Source organism: Bombus fervidus, chromosome 11, assembly GCF_041682495.2.
Source record: "Bombus fervidus isolate BK054 chromosome 11, iyBomFerv1, whole genome shotgun sequence".
Lineage (NCBI taxonomy): Eukaryota > Metazoa > Arthropoda > Insecta > Hymenoptera > Apidae > Bombus > Bombus fervidus.
Genome location: NC_091527.1, coordinates 9,819,921 through 9,846,599, shown reverse-complemented (window position 1 = coordinate 9,846,599; position 26,679 = coordinate 9,819,921). Strand labels below are relative to the sequence as shown.

Sequence of the window (26,679 nt, the reverse complement as noted above, 5' to 3'; positions counted from 1 at the left end):
CTTAACTAAACCAACAAATAATAATAGCAATACTGGTAACTTAAAACTTGCGATTATTAAAATTTCTTTAATAATATTAATTCTATTGTACAATGGGACCCGGGTCGTAGTAGAAAGTATAGAAAAATATAATATACGATATAATAGAAACTATAGCAACTTCGTACTTCCATGTAACGTGGAACAGAATGCTATTTTATTTAACCAACAGGTAAACCGACCGAACCATTCTTCGACCTACACTTTTCAACCAACTATCTATCGATACCAACCACTTGTTTCAAGCAAAACATCATTCGCGAACGAGAACGAAGATTGGCAAAAAGTTAGATACACGTTGCTCTTTGCCGAGTGCCTCGATGCTGCGTGCACGAGATACATATGATAATGATAAGTTGCGCAACAGAACCGGAAAGCTTGAGGAAGAAAGGGAAAGAGAAACGGCCGGTGATGAGGGTTCGTGACTGCATACGAGCTCCCATAGGTAACACTGACACGTCGGAAAAACTAGCGGGAGATTGATGAGCCTGTAAGTGAAAGGGCCGACCCGTTGAAAAACGAGACACACCGCGAGAATTCCTTTTCCGAGTTTTGCCGGCTAAAAAGACAACTGCCACCCGTTCATCCCGAAAAACACGCCGGTGTAATTAAGCGGCGGGATAATTACGAGTCGCTGATTTCCAGCGCACCGATATTTTTCACGTCCAGTTCGACCAAATAAAACTTTCCGCCTTTTACAATTAATTTCATATGTATTACGACTACGTTTGTGCGTGCGTGTATGTGTGTGTGTGTGTGTAGCAAATTGTTAGAAGGTTACGTTTTTATCTCGTGAAGTGTATTATGTAGAGGAATAAGATCGTTCGTCTTAAACGCGTTTGCGTTTCAAGAAGTATTATCTCAAATTAATGCTTATATGCTAGCTACGACGAATAAGGTCTTAGAATGGTTCATCTGCAACATCAACCAGTTCTTATTCAATTTTCTACGAGTAAAGTCCTTCTGAGGATGAGCGAACACGATACATATACATTTTCCATGTTAAATGTGAAAATGAATCGATACTATAAAAGTATAGAAGAAACAAGAAAAACAATTTGTGATATTTATGGTGATTTATGATGATAACATACCATTAAAAAGTGGATTAGAAGATACAATAATGGAGATTTCAACCTGGAAGATAATGAACGATGTGACAGACCACCGATGAAGATAAATGTTGATGAAATAACGACCGATGAAATATGCAATTCTTTGTTAGAACAACACGAAAACGGTGAGTATTATCTCGCCTAACATATTCGCCTGATTTTGCCCTATCTGATTTTTATTTATTTCGAGCATTACTATTTATTTAAATTATTGTTATTAATCATTATTATTTATTTAAAGCACGAAATAGAAATTAAAATGAAGTACTCCAAAATTAAGCAGATTAATCCAAATTTAAAAACAACGATCGAAAATTAAGCACAGAATTTATATATTATTGTATTTCGATTGATACAATTTTTCGGAGGTTTTTTTATTTATTAAAGAATTTATTTCACGACTGGCTTGTCGCACGATTTATGTAGAATATTGAACGAAAGAATGAAGCGTCATCAAAACTAAATCAATGATAACGCTGTGTTATTGTACGATAAGAATAAGAACAAAGACTACAAAGATAATGCAGAGGAATTTGAAGCCGACCTTACGAGATATAAGTTATTTGATCTTTTCGGATATTCGCCTCGGACTAACATCGTGCGCGGTGGGATTTAATTAATCGCATCGACAATTACGAAATGTCCTTCATTACCACTCTGAGACGTGACACGACTGCACGCGCTACGCGAAAATTAGATCGCCTCGAATTTCACGGTTGCTCAAGCAAACACTGCGCGAAAGTATCAGAATCCTACGCATCCGTGACAAAATATTATGCGTGACGACTGATGACTATGTTTTCACGAAACGAGTTCATAAATGAGTGGACACAATACGTGACATACGATTAATGATATTTTTTATCTTCACGACATATTTTTTCTTTTCAAAGAGAACTGTTTGAACAAATTTTAAGCATCAAAGCTACTCGACTTTTTTCTTATCTCTTTTTATAATTAAGTTACTCCAAAAGGTATTGTATATTGTAATAAGTAACTTACTCCAAAGTATCGTATATTATTAAACATATTATTTACTATACACTGCATTATAACGAACATATATTGTGAATATAACAAATGAACAATTTAATCAATCCCTTATATTATACAAGATGTAATAAACATCAACTTCACAGTGATACGACAAAATTTACCAACCATCTTTAATACTCTTACGATATGGATAAGGAACTGATTAAAAATTCGTTTCTCGAAGGCCAACAAACATAGAATGAAATTACTCACCAAGTCAAGTAGGTCTCGCTGAAAACTGCAAACAAATCCCACATTCCGAGCCAGGCAAGTTCAGTGTTCGTTTGATATTACATAATTTTCTAACCTCAAAGCGTGACAGAAAAAGACGAAGATATGGCACGTAAATAGAGCGGAAGAAAAACGATCAGAACGTCTCACCGTGAATCGCGATCGAACTTGACGATCTTGTTCTCGTGGCTACGGGCGATGCGAACGCGATTGCACGTTACCGGCATCGGAAGCAAAACACAAGTCCGATACGTTAAAAACAACGAATAGTACGCGAAAGGCGTTCAAATAAAACTAAAGCGGGGCGAAAAAGAAATCGAGACTTGTCAAAGTTTAAATGCCTTGCTAGCCGGCACACGAGAAATACCGTTATTGTGTTTGTAGATATACCACGCGTGTAAATGTAGTTGCCCTCGACCACTTACATTTAAAGGGCCCCGGTATGAAAGTTCCACTCGCGTTTCAGTCGTAAACGGAATGCAGTATCACCCGCGTGAACGTATTTTCGAACGTTCTTACACAGAAACGACTCTGAATTCGCGCACAATTTCGTTAACTTGTTGTGCATGCGTATGTGTATATTTTAACACTTGCTAGAGATGAGAACGACGAATTCGGTGGATGTTGTCGAAAGAAACCCAAACAAAGTTGACAGGCTGAATATGCAGCTGGCACGCGGCTGATGTACTTGGCACTTGGAAAACACAGACTCGTGACACTTGACGTCACGACGACAATGCACGGACACGTTCCACGCGCGTCAACCAGCTGAAAAGCGCATGGGCTGGCGTTCCCTTAATGACCGAAGAAATCGAACAACGCGAATCGAAAGGCACAATGTTGCGCCACTGTTTCGCGCTGGAACGGTACGGTAGTGTTTCGTTTCGCTCCCTTCCTCACTCTCTCACTCTCTCTCTCTCTCTCTTTCTCTCTCTCACTCTCTCTCTCTCTCTCACTCTCCCTCTCGTCCACCGTTCTGTCATTTGTTTACTAACCCGTGCTCGACCACTGTACGCTGATTCGCGCGTAATTGTCAATGCGCACGTACATTCTGTCAAGCTGCATCGTCACGCGAAACGGCTGCCAGATTGCAAGGGCGATTCGGTAGACGGGTCCGGACGCTCGATCACCAGCAAAACGAATCTAAATTCACGTACGAAACAAACCACCGCGCACAGCATCCACATTCCACCATAGGGAATCTACGACCGTGCAACTGCCGGGATCAAATCACATCCGCCGGCGAAAGTAGTGCCGCGCTTCGCCGAAACCGCGAATCAGATGGCTTCAGGACGACTGCGCGCTCCCAAACTAGTAAACACGGAGTCTAACATTCGTATCGTACACATTCTCGTTTTTCATCGTGTCGTAGTCTTTTGTCATTTCATGGTGTGAGTAGTTAAACAAACTCTGACGGACTTGTAATCTTTTTTTATGAGAAGAAACTAGATGAAGCATTCTTTATATCGTTAAAATTGATAGAAGGTATGTTGAAAACTATGAACTATAGTTATACGTATATAGTTTTTAGTACCGCATGTCTCTTCAAACGTATTTACTTGTATGTACTGTTAAAGTAGAATTCGTTTCCAAATATGCATGTTTATACTAATAAAATTTAATATCGCTCGATTCTTATAGGTGATCGATAAAATTGTCAAATCTAGTTTGAGCATTTGAACGTTCAGAAACCGGTTGTAATTAGTGAAAGTTGAAATAGGAATGTGAAGTTTCACTTATAAGAATAAAACTCTATCGATCATTTTATAATATAATTAAAAAAAAAGCAGTACGCTCTCGACGAAAAGCTAGCCTTAAGAGGAAATTTATTTTTAGATATGTATCTAATCTCATTGATTATCTGTTTGAAGTTTGAAATCTACTGTTATTGTTCGGTGTAACGAGAGTAAAAGCACTCGTGGGAAGAGGTTACCGTTCTTTCCCACGAGAAGCGATTCACTTTCGTAAATATTATTCTTTACATTTACATTCAATAAACGTCTCACTATCAAATATATCGCGTAATTGTCACGAACAAGTAAAAGTTAGCGACAAAGTTCGTTTTAACCTACGTAGTAAAGCAGTTGCACGCAGTTACGGAAGTGGCGTCATTCTTATTCCATTATGGCGGACATTCAGCAGAGTAAACAGAGTGGCGATTACAGCAGATCGTATGTGGGTAAGTACTGCTATTATTTTTCAATATTTTATGATAATATAAGAAGGAAAATTCAAGGGATAACAACGACGATATAAAATGTGTTTAATAATCACTAAAATGTACTCTGAAAGTTCATGCGCCAGATGTAACCGCTCTCCGTTATGCCTTGTGCTCTTTTTTTGACGTTTTGTCAACTGTTTAACTACATTTCTAGCTTAATAGGACGAATATTAACGTTTCTTGTTAGTTTAATTTAATTCTGATCAAGTGGGGAATCGTTATATGTTAAAATAATGAACAATTTGTAAGAAGTGCTGCCAGAAGCAATGTAAATCATTGTTGAAAATTCTGTGTTTCTAACTTCGTGAATTACAACGTATGCGCATTGCTAACGAATATATTGCTTCGTAACTGTTGCGTCCAGACTAAATATACGCTGCAAGAGTGAAAACTTTAATGGATGTGTTAAGTAACGTTGGTGGTTGTAGAGGTTAAAGTACAATCGTAAATATTTTTTACTAGTAATATATGACGGTTTGATTTTTTGTATCAATTACATGATAGAGTATAAACAATGTAATAGCCTGTTATGCATGCATAATCATGTTTAGTAACGTGATATTCTGTCAAAGGAGGATGACGTAGCCTCAAAGCATGGCACGTATGTGCTGCCGCCTTCTGGAAAAGTTTCCAACTATGTTTCTTAAAACGAGGGAATTTCAAACTGTGCCTGTTACTGACATGCTTGTCCTTGCTTGTTATTACTCAGCAGAATTACCAGCTATTTCACTTGTTACTGCTTTGTAGGATAGTATTTGTGCTGCGTCAACAAGCGAATATTCTCTTCAGAGTAATCTAAGCATAGTAATACTAATGATTAGGAAACCATACACAGGACAAATTTATTTTAATTTATAATAATCTTATTCTTACATTTAAATTACACAATAAATTCTTCACAATTTTCAATTATTTTTCTTGTTTATTACATAATTTTATAAATTTTGGCCTAGAATTACAAATATATGTCCCATTTCATTGAACTCTTGTTAGGAAAATATTAATTACTGCAATTTTATGATAAACTGTTTCAAAAATCAGACTTTCAATTATGACAAATAGTTTCAAGAACTATTTATGAATTTAAGAACTAAATAATCGCAGTAATATGATTTTTTATATTTAAAATTTTCTTCTCACTTTAATATTTTATTGTACATTTTAATATAACGAAATGATATAACTTTTGAAATTACCGTGCTTTCTAAATCCCGAACTCAATTTCTGGAATACTTCTTTTAACTTTAATTCACATGACCTGATAAGCGTTTATCGTTACTCATTTTTATTGCTTAATATACACACATGTCGTTGACCGTCCACAAATTCTTCTTTATACATATAACCAGGAAGTATATTGTGGCATATATTTCTTTGAATGCAAAATATATACGATAAAATAATATCGAAGGCAATGACCTCGAATTAATGACCGGTATATACGGAGTGTTCGTAAAATACGAATTCAAATATTAACAAATTCGTCCTAATATTTATTCCTTTTCTCGTATATCTTCTTTTATCTACGATCACATCATTAAACATTTGATACAAATAATACTTGCAAAATATTTACAAACATTCGATATCATGCCGATTAGATATTTGCAAACACTTTCGTGATACGCTTTACGAATCATTTCTCTTCGTTCTACTGACCAATATGATGACCAATATGAAAAAATGTCGAATAGAATTATTTTTTTTACATTTCTTTGCATCTTTTTTACGTTTTCTATTTGTGCATGAAATCATGCTTACGTTTCATCGTGTTGCCTGTATAAATACACAATAACGTTAAACTGTCTATTGTACCCGCTATAAAGTTTGGGGAAAACGTTATCCCTCTGAACGAGCAGGGACCAAAGAATGGCCAAGAACGGCGATACGTTATACGAGGGAGGGCTATAACATTATTTCGCGTTAAATGAAATCCGTGACAATGAAACAGGTGGAAACAAGCAGGCCGGAGTTCGAAAGCAATTGCGTTATGCAGAGCCCCGATATTCAGGATTGGAAATGAGAGCTGTGTATTGGCATACCTATTCAGCCCGACACAGCGCGTGTTTTATTGAATTCTATCGATAGGTTTACGTGTCCAATGAAAACGGGTCTTTTCGTTTCCCTCCCATCGATAATTCAATCGATAGTTCTCTTTGCGAGGCGGCAAATACATAATAATAATCGATGACGTGTGATTTTCCAAATTGGGTCGTGTAAATGATAAATCAACAACGAATTCTTTTTAATAGAAAGTAAAATTAATTGCAACGAAGTATAAAATATGTAGAAAAGAAAACAGAACCACTCGTTTGATAGAAGAAGTTCATAAATAATATCAATCAGTAAAAGAAATTCATTTAGGTAAATCATTTGTTATCATTTATGATATCGTCCCCGATAACTGAATTGGTAATGAACAATAGGTGTTATTAAGCGATACATTTTTCTCTAATCTAAATTTTGTTCATCGTTACAATTTTTATTACGAAAGTAAATCAAATTGAAAAACGTATTTCGAGTTATCACTGTGCGTTCTTTGTAACTATAAATTGAAAGTGATAAAAGTATTTGATCTTATTTTATGAGTATCACTCTTGTCGTTAGGAAATTTGATTAATAATATACTATATTATTATGTTTAAAAATAGCTTTTTGAACACGTCACTTTCTAGTTAACAATGTAGCATCATTATCAGATTGCAAATGTTTATGCAAATTTATATCTTTATGTACACAATTAAAGAAATACATACTAAACGTGGATTTCTTTTATTCTTTGCATACTTTTCTAAATACGTAAACATCCAGCATCTAAACATCTACAGCACAATCTGGTAATTACGAAATTGCTTGAGCGAACTTTCTATATCAATTGATACCACGAGAACGTACATAAAGAAAGTGCATTAGTACCAAACAAAATCATTTTCCATAGTCGAATGGCGCTTAGCTCCGATCGATAATTAGCGAAAGACGAGATCTGGTAACGAATGGGAACTATGTCAATTGCCAGCGAGGACCTCGCGAATCCGTTTGTCGCAATCCAATAAGACTAATACCAAGAGTTTCTCCTCTGGAGTGTACCAATACACGGCAAAGCACACGCACGCGTGCTCCACATCGCGATGGATCCATCCAATTCACTTCATTGGTCGCTCACGTATTTCCGTAGCTCGTTGATTAAACTCGCATTATTCGCTCAAGCGAGTTCGGAGACGATATCCACGCCGTGCAAACCGGAGCGGGATTCCTCTGAAAAACACACAATTCCTCGTCTCCGTTTTTCTTTGTCCCTTCGTTCGACTACCGCGTCAAGGTAAACGATTGAACGTCTGTCCCGGTGGAATTGCGACTAGTCCATAAAAGATTTTTACGCGACCGGGATAACGTCGTCCAACGTTTCAAATAGCAAAACGCACATTCCCGTCGTAAAATAAAAGTGCGACCCCTCGATTCTGCTCGATACGTAAGACGAGTAAACGCGTGGTCTCTCCAGACTCTGCAACGTCTCGCGCGATCTTTGCCTCTGCCTCTCGCTTTTAACCGCGAGATCACAGCGGCATTTTTCAACCGGCCATATTTTTCTTATACGCGCCGCGGTAAAGGCGAGATTGAGTTAGTTGGAGAACGCAGTAAAACGCGTGTAAGGGCAGTTGCACGTGGTCACTGATCTATTCTTCTACATTGCCACCACGTAGCACGAGAAATTCGTTCTCTTTCTTCTCGACTGCTTCTACGAACGAACCATGTCTATTATCGAATAAGAAAAGGGACAGACCATGATATTTCGTTTTTCCCCCCCTCATATCTTGTTCCAAACTCGTTCTTGCTCCTAGTGATCTCCCTTTCTATGCGATCATTCACGACGATAATAAAGTTGACATTCTGATTATTCCGTAACTTTCTAGCTTCTATGAACGTAGTCACGTACAAACCGCAGAGAGAAACAGGACCAGCGAATTCATCGCCTTATCGCTGATCAATTACGTTATACGCAGCTTTCGCTCCGCTTTCTTATAATATCGAGGCCCTCCGTATCGCGCTCCTCGTGCAGAAGCGAACAATCGAACGCTTATTGCTAATTACGCGCCACAGCTACGCTACAGAACGCTGTTATGCAAATGTCGTTCACATTTTGCTGACATTCGCGGAAGTAATCTACGAGTACGTAGGTAAGGTTCTTAATTCAACACTGTTAACCAGTTTCTTGGCCACATTGTTAACCTCAATTTCCCCAATGGCAACTCGAAGAAGCGCTGCCACCAGGGAATCTCTGTCCGATAGATGCGCTAGCCTGTTTCTTGGAAAACGCATAACCAAACAGCGCAACATAAACTCGAAGCGAATCGTAGTTACTTGCTAGCGTACGCTGGTGGAAATATAAATAACCCATGTAGGAGATATAGCCGAGCCTGGGGAGATTAACGATAGTTCAGGTGGTTGAAGGAGGCATAATAATCCTGAGTCACTAGCCGGAATACGATCGAGCTCTCGTTTCTTCGTTCGTCTTGTCCCGTTACTCTTCCTTCTTCTTGATCCATCACGACATACACTTCGGCTTTTTCCATCCGTAAACCTCGTTTGTCGTAAAACATTTGCGTTCGTGCGAGACTAGGGATCACGCAACGAGGCGTAGAATATATAGAGCTTGGATTCCCAACCTGTGCAGCGCTGCTCCCAAGGGGGTTGCAGAATGTCTTGCCAGAAGTTATTTTTATCTACAATTATCTTTATAGAGAATATTTTCTGTAGAAATCTCCATCACGAAGACTTTCAGCATTTATTTCTTTCAATAGTTTGTTATAATATTATTAGTATCGTTAAATATTATTAGAATAACTATAGTAACAACGATTCTTTATAAATGAAAAGTAGTCGAATTTTCTTGTTATATCAGAGCCTGATTTTATTTTGCTATTCTATTATTATTATTATTAGATCTACGTTCTTTTAATCTAACAGGTTCGTTTTCTTTCTCAGTTACGTCGCATTAACATTGTTCCGTTTAATTACGAAGCACCACGAAAATCAGAATGTCAACAAAAATGTATTTTATCGCGTTTTTCTCCTGCCATCTACATATACGCTTACACTCTATTGAAACCGTTGTATTAAATACTAGATTAGAACTACGTTGTAAGAGGACTACATTGAATGTATTTGCTTTAATTTGCTTAATGCATTTCCTTTGTCCTATTGAAAATATCTTGTTATGTACGTAATAAACTAAAGGTCGCGGATTATTTACTATACTAGAATAACGTCACGATTCGTAAAAGGTTGAGAAACACTGATACCGAGAGGGATGGTTTCTTAAATAAATATCTTGCCATGAAAGCACATCGTAACTTGGTGCACCACGGATTCGATCGTTAACTCCGCGGTTTTATAGCTGCCGCTAACCGTGCACCGATCTAAAAGTTCTGCCGAAGCAGCCGACGACGCTGACGCGTCGCTTTGATTGCGATTCTTCTTGTTCGGTCGAGGCTCGTAAATCGGTAACGTTCGCGGAAACGCGAGCGAACGCCGAAACAACCTAAACGGGGATATCGTGAATAATGAAGTATCACGAACAGGCACACGTGTTTTTAGAAAGGAGAACGCGTCAGTTTTTTTGACGTTGCCGTCTGGTTAAGTGGTACGTTTGTTTCTATGTTGCACGCAGCTATACCTTCTGTTCTCGTCGCTCAGGTAGGTGACCTCACCTAGCGTCTTCGGACGCTGTATTTTTGATAAAATGTTCTTTGTGATAATTCCTCTTCGATTTTTTGAAATATTATATTTTTGCGAAAGATTAGTGTTTGAAAATATCAATCTGTGTGCATAGAATTTGTATATATGTATAATACGAAGTGTCTGTGTATTCCTTCTATATAGCGATAAAATAATTTATCAGAGGATTGTTTTTTAATTTTTTTACTACTTTAATTTACTACTCTTTCGAGTGAATTTATTCTTCAATTGTAATTTTCGCTCGTGAACGTATATTTAAAAATTCTAGAAAAATAAGTAGCGAAAAAATGTACTGTCGACTGTTGTTCAGTTGTATTTAACTTTCTACCGATTGTTATTTAGTTCTATTTGAATAGCATTTTGCGTTGGGTTATTTGTCCTTTAGAATATTTCCGCTTTATTTGCATTCCATATTTTACATGATAAAGAGCATCGACAAATATGTCATATAATATATGTTGTACAGTACAAGTCGCCTGAAATTTACAATTAAAAAGTATAAACTAAAATTAAAGAATCTAGTCGAGACGTGATTTATTAATTATAGCTATCTACGCTTCAACGATAACAGTCGACGACTAAACTTGACTCTGAAGGTTAGATTTCACTATTTTACCATTAAATTTCACTTTCGTGCACCTTGGAAATCACCTTCAGCGATGTACCTCGGCTAAATAACTCTCGGATTCTGTTGATTCTTTTTCTCTACTTTTGTCATAACAGCTAACGTCATATCGTGATTGCGTATAAAAATTGACGATGCAAAACAGAATAATTCAAAGGTCAAACAGTTTAAAAGTCGAACAATATGATTCTCATGCTTAAACGATTGCAACTCATCGCAGCGTACTCAGGAATATGCATAATATGTAGATATAAGATACAAAAAATATTGTTTTATGCCAATTACCTTTTTCCCCAAATTTTTTTTTTTTTTTTTTTTGGTAAACATTATAAAAGACCGAGCACATACGAGGAAATTAATACGCGTTTACTCGAGAGCCAGAGATGTTTGAACATCCATTCTATTCATTTTACACAAATATTTGCTTGCTGCTCAATAATCGTAGTACTTAAATTTTTGTTTACCGTGTCATCATCGATTGCATCGTCGTACGTTAGTTTTACTATTGTAGGTTACGAAATAAATGATACAGAGATAAGAACGATTTCTATTTGTAAACATATCAATTGTATCGTGTAGCTAAAGAATTATCAAATCCGATTTTTTTCCTATTTTTTATTTTGTTCTGTTTGGCTTTTTTTAAATTATCGTTATCATTCGTTTTACGCTTATTCGTATATTCCTATCATTCTCTCGTAATTACGAATGTTGCAGTTATTTACTCTCTATCATTTTTACGCAATCCTATCGAAAGGAAGACTTGCAATCTACTTTATAATTTTCCTTTCCCTCCTCTTTTTCCTTTTTTTTTCTTTTTTTTAATCTTTTCTTTTTTTTTTCTTTTATATTTCTGTTTGTATTTCACTTTTACAAGCCATTATTCATCCACTTTCCCGTCTATGACTATGCATGACCGATATATTCCACTTCGCTTTGGTATGCATTAACCTGTTACTCTATGATGTGCAACGCGAGCAAATCGATCACTTGTCCGATCGATCGCCGCGCACCAGAGAGCAAAACGATAATACTCGACGGTTGATTTCTTCTCTCCTCCTTCCTTTTCCTACGTTCTTTTCTACGGTGCGTAAAATTGAAGTAAAGCTACCTGAAGGGAATTAGAAGTAGACACCGAGCGTAAAATTTCTACGCAGAATGTTAACATCCAATGATCTGGCCACTTAACATCCGTTCGTCGTAGAGTCACGACAACTATCAAACGGTTGGAGAATTATAATTTACTCGCCGACATAATATCTGTCAGAAACAGTATCTTTTTTGATCCTGTATTTTTCCAGTTTATGGCCTGTGTTTACGATGAAACAACCATAAGCAAACATTGATGGCAGAATCGTAACTGTTGTAGCGTACTGATGATCATCGTCAGCTGGATTCTCTAAATGTTTATCGTCATCTCGTATAAAGCGGAAAAACGAGGGAAAAAATAGAAATTTATCGTTATCCATTCTTTATTTTAGAGAAGATAATAGTAAAGTATCCTGTTCTTTTGGATTCCTTTGGTTTTTTTGTTAAGCTCTATCAATGTGTTTTATAAACAGAAGAAAAACATGTTGTATTTGTAAATATACGTTTTTTTCATCGTAAATTGTTTTATCTCATCGTCAGAATCATCAATATCTCATTACCAATGCAAATTGATTTTAAGACAGACATTTAAAAAAAATGGCTCGAGGATCGAACGTGAAAGAGACAAAATAGAAAACGATTCTAACTAGCTCGAGCATGTAACGAAAAATACGAAAACTAACGGAACTATCGTCATTGATAACTTACCGACAAGTTAGAAAGAACAAGTCGAGCAAGTATAGGTCAATGCCATTTACCGAAGCCGTTTATACGGTCAGTGTTTACCATTACACTTGCACCAAATGTTTACCCGAATTTCGACCGAATCTCCCTTAACCTGATTTCGCTTAGCTTGGCCAAACTTTCGTTCGCTCTCAGCTGCAAAGCTAAAATACTTGGAATCTTCTTCGGCAACGAACCTGAAGATCCGCCGATCAAAAAGAGTTACGTGGAATCGGAACGATATGTTCAAAAACTATCCCGTAATTTTAACCAAGATCCATGCCGAGTTAAACAGACCCGAACAGAGAGAACATTAAAGTTGCGTTTATCCTCCGAAAAAAAAAAAAAAGAAAAAAGGTATACACATATACAGGTTGTTCGTGTATTAGTCGCCAGAGTTTTTCTTCTAATTAATAGATTTGTAAGAAAAATCCAATAAAGGAATGGACAAAGTTTTATTGTTTAGACCGCGAGTGTCCTATCAAATTAATCGAAACAGCGGAACCTAGACATTCGTCTTCTTCCTAGTAAATATTATTACGTGACTCGTAAACCAAACCTAATTCTTATCTTCTGTTTATAGTTTATATAGATTTGGGTTAGGTGCCATTTTATTCGGCTGTCGTGAAGCGGCTGCCAACGATACCTACGCGTACGCTACGGCGGAAGTACAATTTTAAGCAGAATTCAGGGTACTGTTACCGACACTTTTTTACGAATATCTCGGAAACTAAGCTCGATCGGCGATTATACGTAGAAGAAAAAGTTGTTCAAAATATCGGTTTCTACAACATACTCAAAGATCATCGAAATCGGTAAAGTGGATGATCGATAATTACCAAAAATAGTTTTGGTAATGTGATAAGTTGACAAGATATTGCATTTTAAAATTTCTCTCTTGTGAAAGAGAACACATATGACTATCGTATCTGCCGTCTGTAGTCTTCACGTAGTGCATATATATATATTTTGTTTATTATTTAATTTGTACTTCAGAATTTGTCCAGCTGGACATTCGATAAATTTTTCTAGCTTAATATGCATGCATATTTGGAAAGTATACTTTTGTGTGTCATTGCATCTATCTTGACTGCGTTATTCAATAAATCATTGTAAACGCCGTGGTACGCGATAAGTATGGATTAGATCATTCCATAACGAAGTGATCTCCGGATACGGCGTAATACGATGACTGATCGGGGATTGGGGATCGAACGATCAAAATATTGTCTTCGAGTGATTCTGAAAGTATAATGTATATACGAAGATTGTTATTGAGATCGATAGTCGCTACAATGTCTTAGAGTTGCTAGAATTATGAAACAGCGTTGAAAATATTCATTGGTAATATTCGAAAATACACTGATCTGTTACAATATTAACAGATAATCGAATAATCGTTGTAAAGAATCTCAAAAAGTAAATAATTATATCCAGAGCATCGAAGGCGATTATCACTTACTGTATAAACGGTACTGTTTACGGTATCCTTAAAGCGTAAACGTTCCTCAGTGGCTAATAGTCTTTTAAAAGATCTGGAAAATTCACGTCTTCAAACTTTTTAAGTTAATTATAACGTACAATTTTTAACGAATAATCTATTCAAGTGTAGTAAACAGTACATTGGTAAAACACGCCGAGTGTAATATTACGTTCGGATCGGCCCAGACACTAAACACCTACGTTCACACGATAAAAGTCAGAATACATTAACAACTAACTGGAATCGTATCTCAACAAAAGTACGTTCTAAAACATACGTAGTAGCTGGTGAAAGGATTTGGGAGTTTGTCATAAAACTTTCAATATATATAAAATTAATTAATTCGTCTTTCTCTCTTAAGCATCCCTTTGTCTCTTCCCGTGCCTCCACCACCTACGTGTTCCGTATATACATAATGTAATATCGTGGACAGATTGCCTAAGAAATATCGGGTGAACTATAAACAACGTTGCGGGCCGAGAGGGTCGAGAAACTTCAATGGGCGAAGCGGCCCATCAATGTATCGTCGGTCCCTCGGTCGAATAGTTACTCGGAAGAAGGTGTGCGTGATGATGTTCGCGGAACACGTACGTGGTGGGGGTATGAAAAAAGACAAAGGGATGCTTAAGGGAGAAAGACGAATTAATCGGCAGTCGTTAACTGAGAGTCAAACTGTGAGAAGTCGTTGGTTGAGAGCCGAGTTGCGAGGAATGGAGACTCGAGTCGAGAGAGTTGCCGAGTTGTTACGAGTTGTGAACTATTAGTTATGAGTTGTGAATTATTCATTTAGTTGTCTTAGTTACAGCACATTACTGTATTTAGTTTATCGTATCCTGGTTATTCCATCGTAAATAGATTCATCTGTGAATAAAAAAGTTATCATATAGGATAGAGATCATTAGGAATTTTAATTTCTAATATTTCTAAATAAATAAATCCTATAATAATGTTATGTTTATTGCGCAAAACATTTCGGAATTTCATTAATGCCGATCGGGCAGGACTCGATTGTAAGATATCGTATATATTATGCAAATTTTCGTAAAAAATTTCTATAAACATTTTGACATTTTATGCAAATTGCTTTCTAACGTAATCTGTACGACGAAAGCTTGGACGATGACGTTCGCCAAATCGTGGCCGTAAATCTATGAAATGAGATCAGTACAATTACGTCTATTATTAAAAGTCATGCGTTCAAGTCGGTTTATTCCTGGACGCCGGCGTCCAAGCGAATCTCCACGAGCCGATTCTCGTTAATTACTATCCGCGGTGCGTAATATTGGGTCATACGCGGGGCTACTGTCGCGATACAAGGTGACACGCCACAGCACATCACCCAAGTTTCACCGGTATTCACCGATTGTGGGATACTGCCAACTCTGGTGGACTCCTCCGCTTCTGGTCTGACCACTGTCCATCGGCTGGCCACCACCACACACAGCAGGATATTTCTAGTCGGCTGGCATGTTCGAGTTAGTGTTGGATCGTGTGCGCATCGAGCACCTGTGCGTGTCGGTACAGCCTCGTTTTCTCGCTCGTTCCGCGGACTCGCGATTCCCTTTTTCAGTTGACGAGCGAGAAACGCCGAAAGAAGAGGCTGCTGAAGCCGTTGCATCGAATGTGAAAAACGAGCCACGACAACATGAGCGACAAGAGGAAGATACCGTCCAGCTGGAAAAGGCAAGAAGAACAGAGCAACAGGCCCAAGGACCCGGTCAGGCCACCGAGGACAAGGACGCAACAGGCTCGTCACAATGCAGCTATCGATCGACACGACAATCGCGGTGCGCCGTGGACCAGCGTGAAACCAGCTTAAATAGCGGACCGAGACGGGTTTAGGTTTAATCGTATTCGAAAGTTTGATTGCCGCCGGGGATTGGTATTTTGTCAGAAATTTCGGAAGACGATGTACCAACGAGTACGACGCGGAATCATCGATCGAGCCGAGAATGGAATTTAATCGCGAAACGAAACGAGCTTAAATCGTAGGCAACGAAGTTTGAAGGCAGATATCGAGGCTGAAAATTTGCTCGTTGGAAAGGGAATTGGCTTGTTGTCAAAAGCTGCGACGAGACGCAACAAGAACTCGTGATAACGGAGACGTTTGATCGGGATAACGATGGTTCTGAAAATATACGAAACGTAATGATTGGTGGTCGTACATTAAGTTTCAGGGATTTGATTGGAGCATAAACTGTCGATAATTTGCTAATATTTTTGATCGTGACGCGTTCCAAAGTACAGTTTCATCGTGAAATTAACGTAAATCGTCCGATCGATCGTTCGATTACGCGAATCTTCCACGGGATTGTTCAAATTTTGAATGCGTCGCGTATTCGTAAATAACAACGAAATTTCGTAGAAGAAGGTACAATGTAACGCGCAAAACTAGCTTTTCAGAACGACTAGAATTTAGTTTTAATCGAACGTGAGAGTTCGGTTATGATATTGGCGCGTTTCCAAAACCTCGACAACGCAACAGATTCGCGGCAATGAAAACGTTTATCGGAACGCGCACCTTCAAAGTTCGTTGTAATGTCAAACGAATACACAAGCAGCGACTTAGAAAATGTCCGAGTGTTGAAAAAGCGTGGTTCGTTACGCAGAGCATGCAATAGTTGCTTTTTAATTTTACCTTCCAATCCTTCGATCATCGACGATCGTTGGAATTTTTATTAAAAATCTTTCTTTGCTTGACTATTTTGTTGGTTCCGTTCTAACGTCCGTTGTTCGTTTATAGAAATTATTTACGAAGAAAATATTTGCAGAAACGAAGGAAATAGACTAAATATGCGTTTCAAAATTTGCTTTCAGTCAAGAAAGTCTCGATGACGACCCTCGATGAAAACGTAAACCGTGTTCCACGGGTGTACACAAACGAACGAGAGGAAGAAGGTGAGTTTCTTTCATTCACTTATTCTTTAATATGTCTTACAAACATAACCAATGGTTAGACCTTTGAGCCTTGAGCTTAATAGGTTGTCATACAAAACCTTCTTATGCTTCTAAGGATTTCAAGTCGAAGTATAATAATTTATCGCGGCACAATATTTACTATTATATAATATTTAAAAAAAAAAATAGTAACGTTTGTACTGTGAATTCCTGCTAGTTCGATATTATTTATTTAGAACTGTGATTATTATTTAAATTTTTATTAACTATCACGGTCAACCGATAACTTATGCCGCACGGAACGTTACACATATATATTTTTTGCATACTTTACGATGCACGCAATCTCGTGCAAAAACTATTATCACAGGTTTGCAACGTGGAGAAAAATATAGACACGTATACAGCGTGTATAATACTAGCGTTCTGCCAGCGTTCACACGTTGAATACGTAAGCATAGCAACAATCTGCAGTTTTTTTTTTCTTTTAATTAATAACGTCTATAGATTTGCCTTTTTACACTTACGCAGCTCGAATCGTTTTTCTACTCATTGACGTTCGCACGGACTTCTAGGAAAATCAAACTTATTAATACCGACTATCTCTTTAATTGTTACTTTCTAATTATTTTCACTCGTATAAGCAGAAACACTTCGTAAGAAGATCGATCAAATTTTCACCACGTTATAAACATATATTTATATAGACCGTCTTTCTTTTTATTATTATTATTATTACATGGAACTTCGGAAACGTGCGGTATACATAATTAAAATATAGAAAAAATTGCTACTAGATGTAAACCAAAGATCATTTGTTTTTATCTCATAAGAGATGTCTGTTATAGTTCGCCTGTTCTTAGAATCTTGTTCGGTATCTTAGTTCAACATCTCATAAAATATTAAAAGTACATTAAGAAGATTCAAACCTTCCCCTTCTTCCTCGATAATGATACTTTTTATCGCGTTCGACAATAATTACTTTTGATTTTAACTTCCGCGTTGTTTAAATCTACCTCGATACGTGATCATATACGCGTACAAATATATAATATCCTCAGAGATCAGAGATATACACAGTTACCCACATGCTCTGGATACTCTTGAAATATTTGATAAGAACGTTGCATACGCGTTGCTTAAAAGTAACGACGATTAACGCGAAAAGCAGTTCTGGCTGCCTTTAAAGCGTGGCAGAATCTTTCTAGGAAACGGTGTGTACAAACACGGCGAGCTATATTTTCAGTAGGCCAATTGCATTAGTCAACATCTCGTTTTCAGAATTTCCTTCTTCTTTTCGAGTGTAGCAGAGGCTGGCGACGCGCGTCTGTTAATTAAATTCTCGTATTCCGTTTTTCTCGCTACGTCGCGTCGCCCCGAGTCTTCCGTTCCAGATGAGAAATTCGACGCCCTGTATTCGCGAGTTTAATGCGGTAATGATTCGTGTAAATACAAGATTGCAAGGCACCGATGCGGCTGTGGATGGCAGTCGGCGTCGGGTATTTCACCAGCGACGACAACGACGACGACGTCAACGATGACGAGAGAACTAGCGTTAAAGCAGAAGAAGGAAGGAGAGGCGAAGAGGTGGAATTAGCGCTCGCGCGAGTATAATTGGCCGTTCGTTCGCAATAAGTAATCGCTCGGGGCTCCTTCGTAGACGTTCTATCGTGTAAAATTGAAACGCTCCACGACTCATGGGAGCTGCTTTTCCAATGGTCTCCGCTTTTCATCTGCTCCGCGTTTCGAACGCTCTTCGCTTTAAACGAAATTGTTTTCTTTATGCTTGAAATTGTCACTATTTATATATTATATAATGAATTCTTGATCAATTTTTTGAATTATGAACAGCTCGTTGATAAAAGTAGAGTAGGCTTTTGTACGGTCGCTATTGATGAGAAATTTGTGAAAAAGAAGCAGAAATTAGGAAATTAGGAGGTTTCCTAAAAATATTTAGAAATGTCAGATTTATAGCCGACAATTTATTTTCATCTCGTTGATCTTTTTGAAATGGAATTACAAACAGAATTAAAATAATTATCTTGCGTTATCTCGTGTTATCGAAGAAATTAATTTGCTTGGTCTGTAGTGGGTGCAACGTATATCTCAATCGAGATACGATGATTACATTAACCGTCGCATCAGCTTCTTAAAAATTTAGTTAATCGCACGATCATATCGTGATTCCGTATCTTTCTGATAAATCTGTGACACAAGTCTCATGTACTTATTGCACGATATGTTTAAAGCTAGAAAGATTAAAAAAGAAGTTTTAAATAAGGTTCAACACAGTGCTACATAAATCTGTGACATAACGACGTAAGCTAGTTACGTAAGTCGATAGTCGTAAGAATTGAAATACTTTTAAACGATGGATTAATTAATCATTGCCGATCTTCGTTAAAATCCATACCGAATAGCCAAAGGTACTATGTAACCGCAGTTCAAACTTTCGGCTCGTAGTATACAAAGTCAAAGAAATAGATAATCGTTTACAAGAGGGCAGATCGATCTGTTGAAGTATTCAGTATGTTTGTGACTAACAGATTTACGATCGAGATGCCAGACTAGAATTCGCGTGGTCGTTTCACGCGAATGCAAATGCGTACATAGTCGTTCGTCAATTATAAAAACTGCTTGGAAATCGAGTCGTGAGAAATTTCCACGTATCTCACGTTCTACGTGCAGTCACGTACCATGGAAACTATGCTGGAAAACGAAAGTGTTCAAGACTCTTGAAACCTAGAAGCCGTGTAATAATTATCATTTCACGCGTTATGGTAATCTTTGTGTGACGTTTCTACCGCTTACATGGATATAATTCTTTTTTACCATGACATACAGTTTTTTCAAGAATATTTTTGTTGTTACATAAAAACGATAAATAAGAGAAGAATCCGCGAATGAGATTAATTATCTATTTTATTTTATATTTTATCAACTATACGAAAATTTATATTCGACATTAGTTCTTCGTAATGTAGTTTTTACAACAGATCTACTTTTTTTTTTTTTTTTTTTGAAACGATAAGAAATTCAAATGAAATATCGTTTAATAATCAATTTCCGTTACGCGATAGAATTATATATAATTGTTTAATTAGATGTTTCAATCGTTATCTTCACCATACTCTGACATCAATCCTTTGCACGAGTGCGTAAGTTACGTGTCTCGTCGTCTCGTCAAATTGAATCGAATCACGTGGCATAGGTCAGCGTGTTATTCACGTAAGACGTAAGCAATGGTAGTTGATTTCATATAGTTCGCTTTCGTGCCACGTGCGGTGGACTACACCTATTTAGTCGTATGTCGGAACGATGTCAGCTATGTCAAGGCCTCTAAACATTACATTTCCCTCCTTGTCGTATGAAGTCGCAGCAAAAGATTTTGGTCGTTCAAGGTCCACGTTGCTCTCCTCTCCGTTATACTTGTTTTCGTTTCTTCGCTCTGTCTCGTAAAAATCTAAAAGCAATCGTATAATGAGTTAGGAAGTTGGTATAAATTGTTTTTAAAAATGTACTGAAGTTTCATATTCTCGAATTATAATTATAGAATCTTTAACAGAAATTTTAATAAAAAAATCCTTAGAAAGGAAAACAAAAGTTTGAAGATGGTTCAATTAATTTACGATTGATCATAATTCTTTATAATTTTCATTTGTTTGGCGTATGTTTTAACAATAATGGATATTATTACAATGCGTTAATCTGGTAAAAAGGCGAACATAGTCCTAAGAAGCTTACGTTTATAAAAGTTTAGCGATGAATACCTAAGATTATGTACACGTTACATTTTCCATAAATAAATACATATATGGTGATATGATGATTCTGTATCATTCTGATGAAATCTGACGAAAAGCTCATTTGAACATGATGGACCTATGAATTTATACAAAAATCTGATTAATAATAAAATTACAAAATTAAGACATTTAATTATATTCCAGAATTTCTAATTTAATCTTATCAACATGCTTTATTATACCAAGTTATTATACCATTAACAGCGTGTAATAATAATGATCTTTTCTATGTTTGTTACTTTAGAAATGATATGTAATTATAAATGAATATATTTTTTTTTTTTTGCTTCTGGACCTCGCTAGATCGATCTGGTTGGCAAGAAAGAATAGAACGTCTTTCAATGGATAGTCAGGATAAAAAGACATCGGATGTAGGACAACCTGTACAGATCGTACTTGCTCATCCAGACCATAGTTTCGAATTAAACGAAGAAGCCTTGTCAAAAATTCTCCTCGACGATGATATTAAGAATAGGAGTGTGGTTGTTGTGTCAGTAGCAGGTGCTTTCAGGAAAGGCAAAAGCTTTCTACTTGATTTTTTCTTGCGATACATGAACAGCCAGGTATGTTATTATTACTGGTAAAATTGAAATATTAATTATAAGTTAGATCGCGGATATTTTCATGGGTTTATGGGAAATTTGAAAATACAAAGATACACAGAATGCATATAAAATGCAAATATATATGAAATATTCGAAGCACTCGTTGTAATATTTAGCAGATAAAAATGATTAAATTTCTATTTAAGTTTCGTTTACTTAATTGCCTGCACAAATATCCGTAGTCTAATTATTGTTTCCAATAATTTATTAGAATACTTATTCAGACGAATAGATAAACTAAACCGAATAATTATTTTTATTTTTTTCATGCTTGCATGGAACATTGGCTGCATAATTAACATCGATCATAGTATAATAATAATAATCAAACGGATTCTTGGTTGGGCAAAGATGATGAGCCACTGAGTGGATTTTCATGGAAAGGAGGCTCTGAAAGAGACACAACAGGGATATTAATGTGGTCGAAAGTTTTCTGCGGTACTTTACCGGACGGTGAAAAAGTTGCTGTGATTTTAATGGATACACAAGGTGCTTTCGATAGCCAGTCCACAGTGAAGGACTGTGCGACTGTGTTTGCTCTAAGTACAATGTTGTCATCCGTACAAATTTATAATCTATCACAAAACATCCAAGAGGATGATCTTCAGCACTTGCAACTTTTTACGGAATATGGTAGGCTGGCGTTACAAAAGTCTGGAGTCACACCGTTCCAGAAGTTGCAATTCTTAGTGAGAGATTGGAGTTACCCGTACGAAGCACCCTATGGTTCGGAAGGTGGAAAAGAGATACTGAACAGAAGATTAGAAATCTCCGACAAACAACATCCAGAATTGCAAAATCTGAGAATGCATATTAAGTCTTGCTTCTCGGAAATATCTTGTTTTTTAATGCCACATCCAGGCCTGAATATTGCCACTAATCCTCGTTTCGATGGTAGATTATCGGAAATTCAACCAGAATTTAAGGAACAGCTCAAAGTGCTGATACCGGTGTTGTTAGCTCCAGAGAATTTAGTTCCAAAGAAAATCGATGGTCAGCTTGTGAAAGCAAGGGATTTGTTGGAATATTTCAAAAGCTACATGAAAATTTACAAAGGAAACGAACTTCCAGAACCAAAAAGTATGTTAGTGGTAAGTTTTCGTTTACTATATATATTTAATTTTATAGTTATATGTCTTATTGGTGAATTTGTTATGGTATACGTTCTATTTTTAGGCAACAGCAGAGGCAAATAATTTGGCTGCGGTAACGGAAGCGCGAGAATTTTATATACGATTAATGGAAGATGTCTGTGGATCGAGAAAACCATATTTAACAACAGCACGTTTAGAAACCGAGCATACACGTTGTATGGATAAAGCTATGTGCATATTTCAAAATAAAAGGAAAATGGGAGGAGATGCATTTAGTCAAACCTACATGAAAAAATTATGCGAGGTGAGAAACTGTTCGAATTTATGCTTACCTGATATTTCGTCTTGATGCTAAAAATGTTAATACATGATTTATTACAGGATATGGATAAAGCGTTTGTTCACTTTAAAGCACAAAATGAAAGTAAAAATGTTTTCAAATCAACACGAACCGCAGGAGTATATGGTGCAATTGTTGCCATCATGTACTTTTTGTCCTCAGTATTTGGTTTTACTGGCTTATATTTGCTAGCAAATATTTGTAACTTCATCATGTGCATCTGTATATTAACCCTCATGTTGTTGGCATATATTAGGTATATATATGATAGTAATTTACATAAGTACTTTGCAATTTTGATTTAACTATAATTATTCTTTTATCAATATAGGTACAGTGGTAATTACGACACACTTGGGGTAGTAATAGACGAAGTGGCAAACACTTTATGGAATAATGTAAGTAATGTATATTTAATTATCTACGTATAGCAGATATCCGTAAAATCTCTATAGCTATAAAATTAATAAACTTAATTTATTTATTAATAACGCTAATTCCACGCGTTAAAATGATGAGAAGTAATTTGCATATGTATAATTAGATACTTTCAATTAGTATCCAGTTTTATATTAATGTACTGTGCACACATTTAATCATTCACATTACATAGCTATATCATATGAATAGAAATTTATATAAGTTCTTTTTATAGTTTTGCGACTTAATGCAAATTTTTATATACATATTTTATCTTGAAAACCTCATATATTTAAAATAGTACTTGAAGTACTACACACGCTAAATTTTAATGATGGTATTGTATGTAGCGCAAGGTATTAACTGGGTAATGTAAATAATTGCTGCTCATCATTTCACCATATTTCCTGATTCATACCTTCCACATATGATTTCTACAGGTCCGAGATATGGGTGTACTATTCACTGTACTTACACTTGCTGTGGCTGCTGCTTCATCATGGTTTATAATTTTATATGGTTTCATTTCATTTCCACTTCCTTCTCCACCTTCGTCTTCTACACGATTTAGTTTTGGAGATATATCTAATTTTTGGGAACATTTATATTCTATTATTGAGAAGTATCAAATATTCAAATATGTCAACTATTACTTCGGTAATTATATAGAAAAGGGCACACCTCACCGATTTCAATAAGCTTGAAATATGTTGTCAAGGACAACATTCTGAACAATTTTTTACTGTACATTTAATTACCGCTCGGCCTTTGTGTCCAAGATGTTCACAAAAGTTTCAATTAAATTTAGTTATCCATTCCTATAACATAATAAGCATATAACATAAGTGACCGCATTTTTATATGACCCAACCTAAACTTAACTCCAATCCGTAACCCATTCACTTTTATTTTTTGCTTGCACAATATCAAAAATAGTTTTCTTTCACCAATGAATTAAACTTAGGTTGGACTATATAAAGATGCCCGCCTACTTCAGAGTGGAGTGAAATCGTAACATGAATTGTATTGAGGTTTTTTGCGAATATTTCAGAAATTAAGGCCGAGTGACGGTAACATGTACAGAAAAAAATTTTTTCCGAATGTTGACTTTGCTGGACTTGACAACACATTCCAAGGTCATCAAAATTGATAAGGTGTGCCCTTTCCCAAATGATTACCATTACTTCTTATACCAGCTCTGAGTTCTTGCAATTCCTTTTTACATTGTTGTTCGTTCATTTTTTTTAGAGATATTTATATAATCTAACAAATATTATTATTAATAATATTTATAAATTATAGATCCTTGTTCAAATTTCTACTCTTCTCTTTTTTCAGAATATATACATTACTTAACAAATATTATTTTTAATGATGTTCCTAAATTATGTGATTCCTGTTTAGATTATTATTCCCTCCTTTTTTTTTTTCAGGATATTTACAGTACTTCACAAACATTATTTTTGATAGTGCTTCTAAATTATACGATTCCTCTTTGACACATTATTCCTCTCTTTTTTATGAATATTTACAGTACTTCACAAACATCATTTTTGATAGTGCTTCTAAATTATATGATTCCTGTTTAATTGATTATTCCTCCCTTTTTTCAGAATATTTACAATACCTCACAAATATCACTTTGTTTGGTATTTCCAAATTATGTAATTTCTGTTTAGATTATTAGTCTCACCTTTACAGGATATTTACAATATCTCATGAACATTGCTTTTAATGATATTTTTAAATTATACGATCCCTGTTTAAATTATTATTCCCCCCTTTTTTTAAATATTTAAATGATCTGACAAAACAATATTTTTGATAATACTTCTAAATTATGTGATTACAATCTAGATCATTGTAAGTCATTTTGAATGTAGTTGAGCTGTTCTAACATCTGCATATATATTCTATCTTCTATATTCTGTATATATTATATACTCTAATCTTCATTACTTCTAATGTGTTACATTTTTCACTTATATAAATATTGCCTTTAATATTATGTTACTATTTTTTTTTCCTCCTTAATGTAAGCTGAATACTAACAGGAGCGAATGTACAAAAGGTATGGGGTTTGCTTATAATTAATTTAGAAATAAAAATAATTCTTATTCCATATATTCCAGTTTGAAAAAAAGTGACTTTCACGCACAATTCATTTATCTTTATAAATTTTATCAAAGTTACAACGTTATATTTATAATGAAATAATAATTTTTATCATTAGATGTCATATATGTCATATTGTTTTCCATTTATAAACTAAAGTATATAAACATCAGTAATTGTTTTATACTTAATTTACATTAATTTGCTAATTATGCTTAAGTATATTAAAGAAAATGCACTTTTGTTTCTGTTCAGTTAATTAAACCAGTCTATCAACAATTTGTGGAGAAGTCAGTGTCTGTAGCAGTGGCTCAAGCTGCTGAAATGGCTACAAATACAACAATGAATGCCACTGCCACTGCCAATGGCAAGCCTAAACTATCATGATGTTCATTCCCTTTGTGTCCCAATTTCGCAAGTGCATTAGAAACATACATCAATGTATTAAAACCAGTAAGTGACATAACAAAATTTCATTGTCTTGACCATGTAATATGAGGCCATAAATAGCTTTTTCTTTGTTAAGTCACAAGGAGATACTGTGAGTTACATATTTTAATTTAAAGTGACTATGAATGTATATACAATATATTTTGATTACAATTCCTTGCTAGATTGTTGAAAATCATCATTATTAGTATTGTCTATGATTGATATTACATTTGTTAGAAAAATAAAATTCCATAGTTACTGGTAAAGATTATAGTTTGGATAAAAGCTATTGTTCTGGGGTTGTTAATGTTTATCATCAATTTTAATTTTTTTTTTATATTGAAATATATGGATATATATACATACATAAAAAACAAAGTGTAAAGAAGTCTTTAGAAACAAATACGTCTACATTTTTTTTTTTTTTGATAATATTCAATTCATATTTAACTTTTTAGTTAGAGGAATATACGTACTTAAACGCATTTCAAGATCACAAGGAAACGTGGTAAAATATTTTTGAAACGAAATTTTAATAAGACACACTTTGTATATTTATGCATTATTCTATGTATATGTACTAACATACCTAAATTATATCTGTGCCAGATTTACCCTACATCAGTTACTATTGTATTGTTTAATTTTTTTTAATAAACTGAAGTGTAAATACTA

The 26,679-nt window shown here is 35.6% G+C and overlaps 1 protein-coding gene and 1 long non-coding RNA gene across 11 annotated transcripts; one reads left to right on the top strand and one right to left on the bottom strand.

The window, feature by feature from the left end:
• Positions 1-1,194: 1,194 nt before the first annotated feature.
• Atl (atlastin GTPase) lies at positions 1,195-26,679 on the top strand. Of its 10 annotated transcripts, none has more exons than XR_011800999.1 (10): positions 3,770-3,905; positions 4,497-4,599; positions 17,112-17,192; positions 21,302-21,561; positions 21,915-22,694; positions 22,780-23,001; positions 23,079-23,293; positions 23,369-23,435; positions 23,898-25,528; positions 25,828-26,043. XR_011800999.1 is itself a non-coding variant. In XM_072012527.1 (8 exons), exons 1-8 carry the CDS (start codon positions 15,940-15,942, stop codon positions 25,957-25,959), a joined length of 1,899 nt encoding a protein of 632 aa, XP_071868628.1. In that variant the 5' UTR covers positions 15,776-15,939; the 3' UTR covers positions 25,960-26,679. The 10 variants fall into 10 exon arrangements, 1 of the variants encoding a protein (XP_071868628.1); XR_011800998.1 differs by having other exon boundaries at positions 4,062-4,599; XR_011800996.1 differs by lacking the exons at positions 3,770-3,905; positions 4,497-4,599 and adding an exon at positions 1,195-1,279.
• Positions 20,228-24,042, bottom strand: LOC139992083 (uncharacterized). Its single transcript, XR_011801013.1, has 2 exons — positions 23,917-24,042; positions 20,228-20,640 (listed from the first exon to the last, which is right to left on the bottom strand). It is a non-coding gene; the product is annotated as an uncharacterized lncRNA (long non-coding RNA).

Coding starts and splice junctions, on each gene's coding strand:
- Atl (XM_072012527.1), top strand. CDS start 15,940: ATGAGCGACAAGAGGAAGATACCGTCCAGCTGGAAAAGGCAAGAAGAA. Junction 16,082..17,111: donor CGATCGACACGACAATCGCG/GTGCGCCGTGGA, acceptor ATTTGCTTTCAG/TCAAGAAAGTCTCGATGACG. Junction 17,193..21,301: donor AAACGAACGAGAGGAAGAAG/GTGAGTTTCTTT, acceptor GGACCTCGCTAG/ATCGATCTGGTTGGCAAGAA.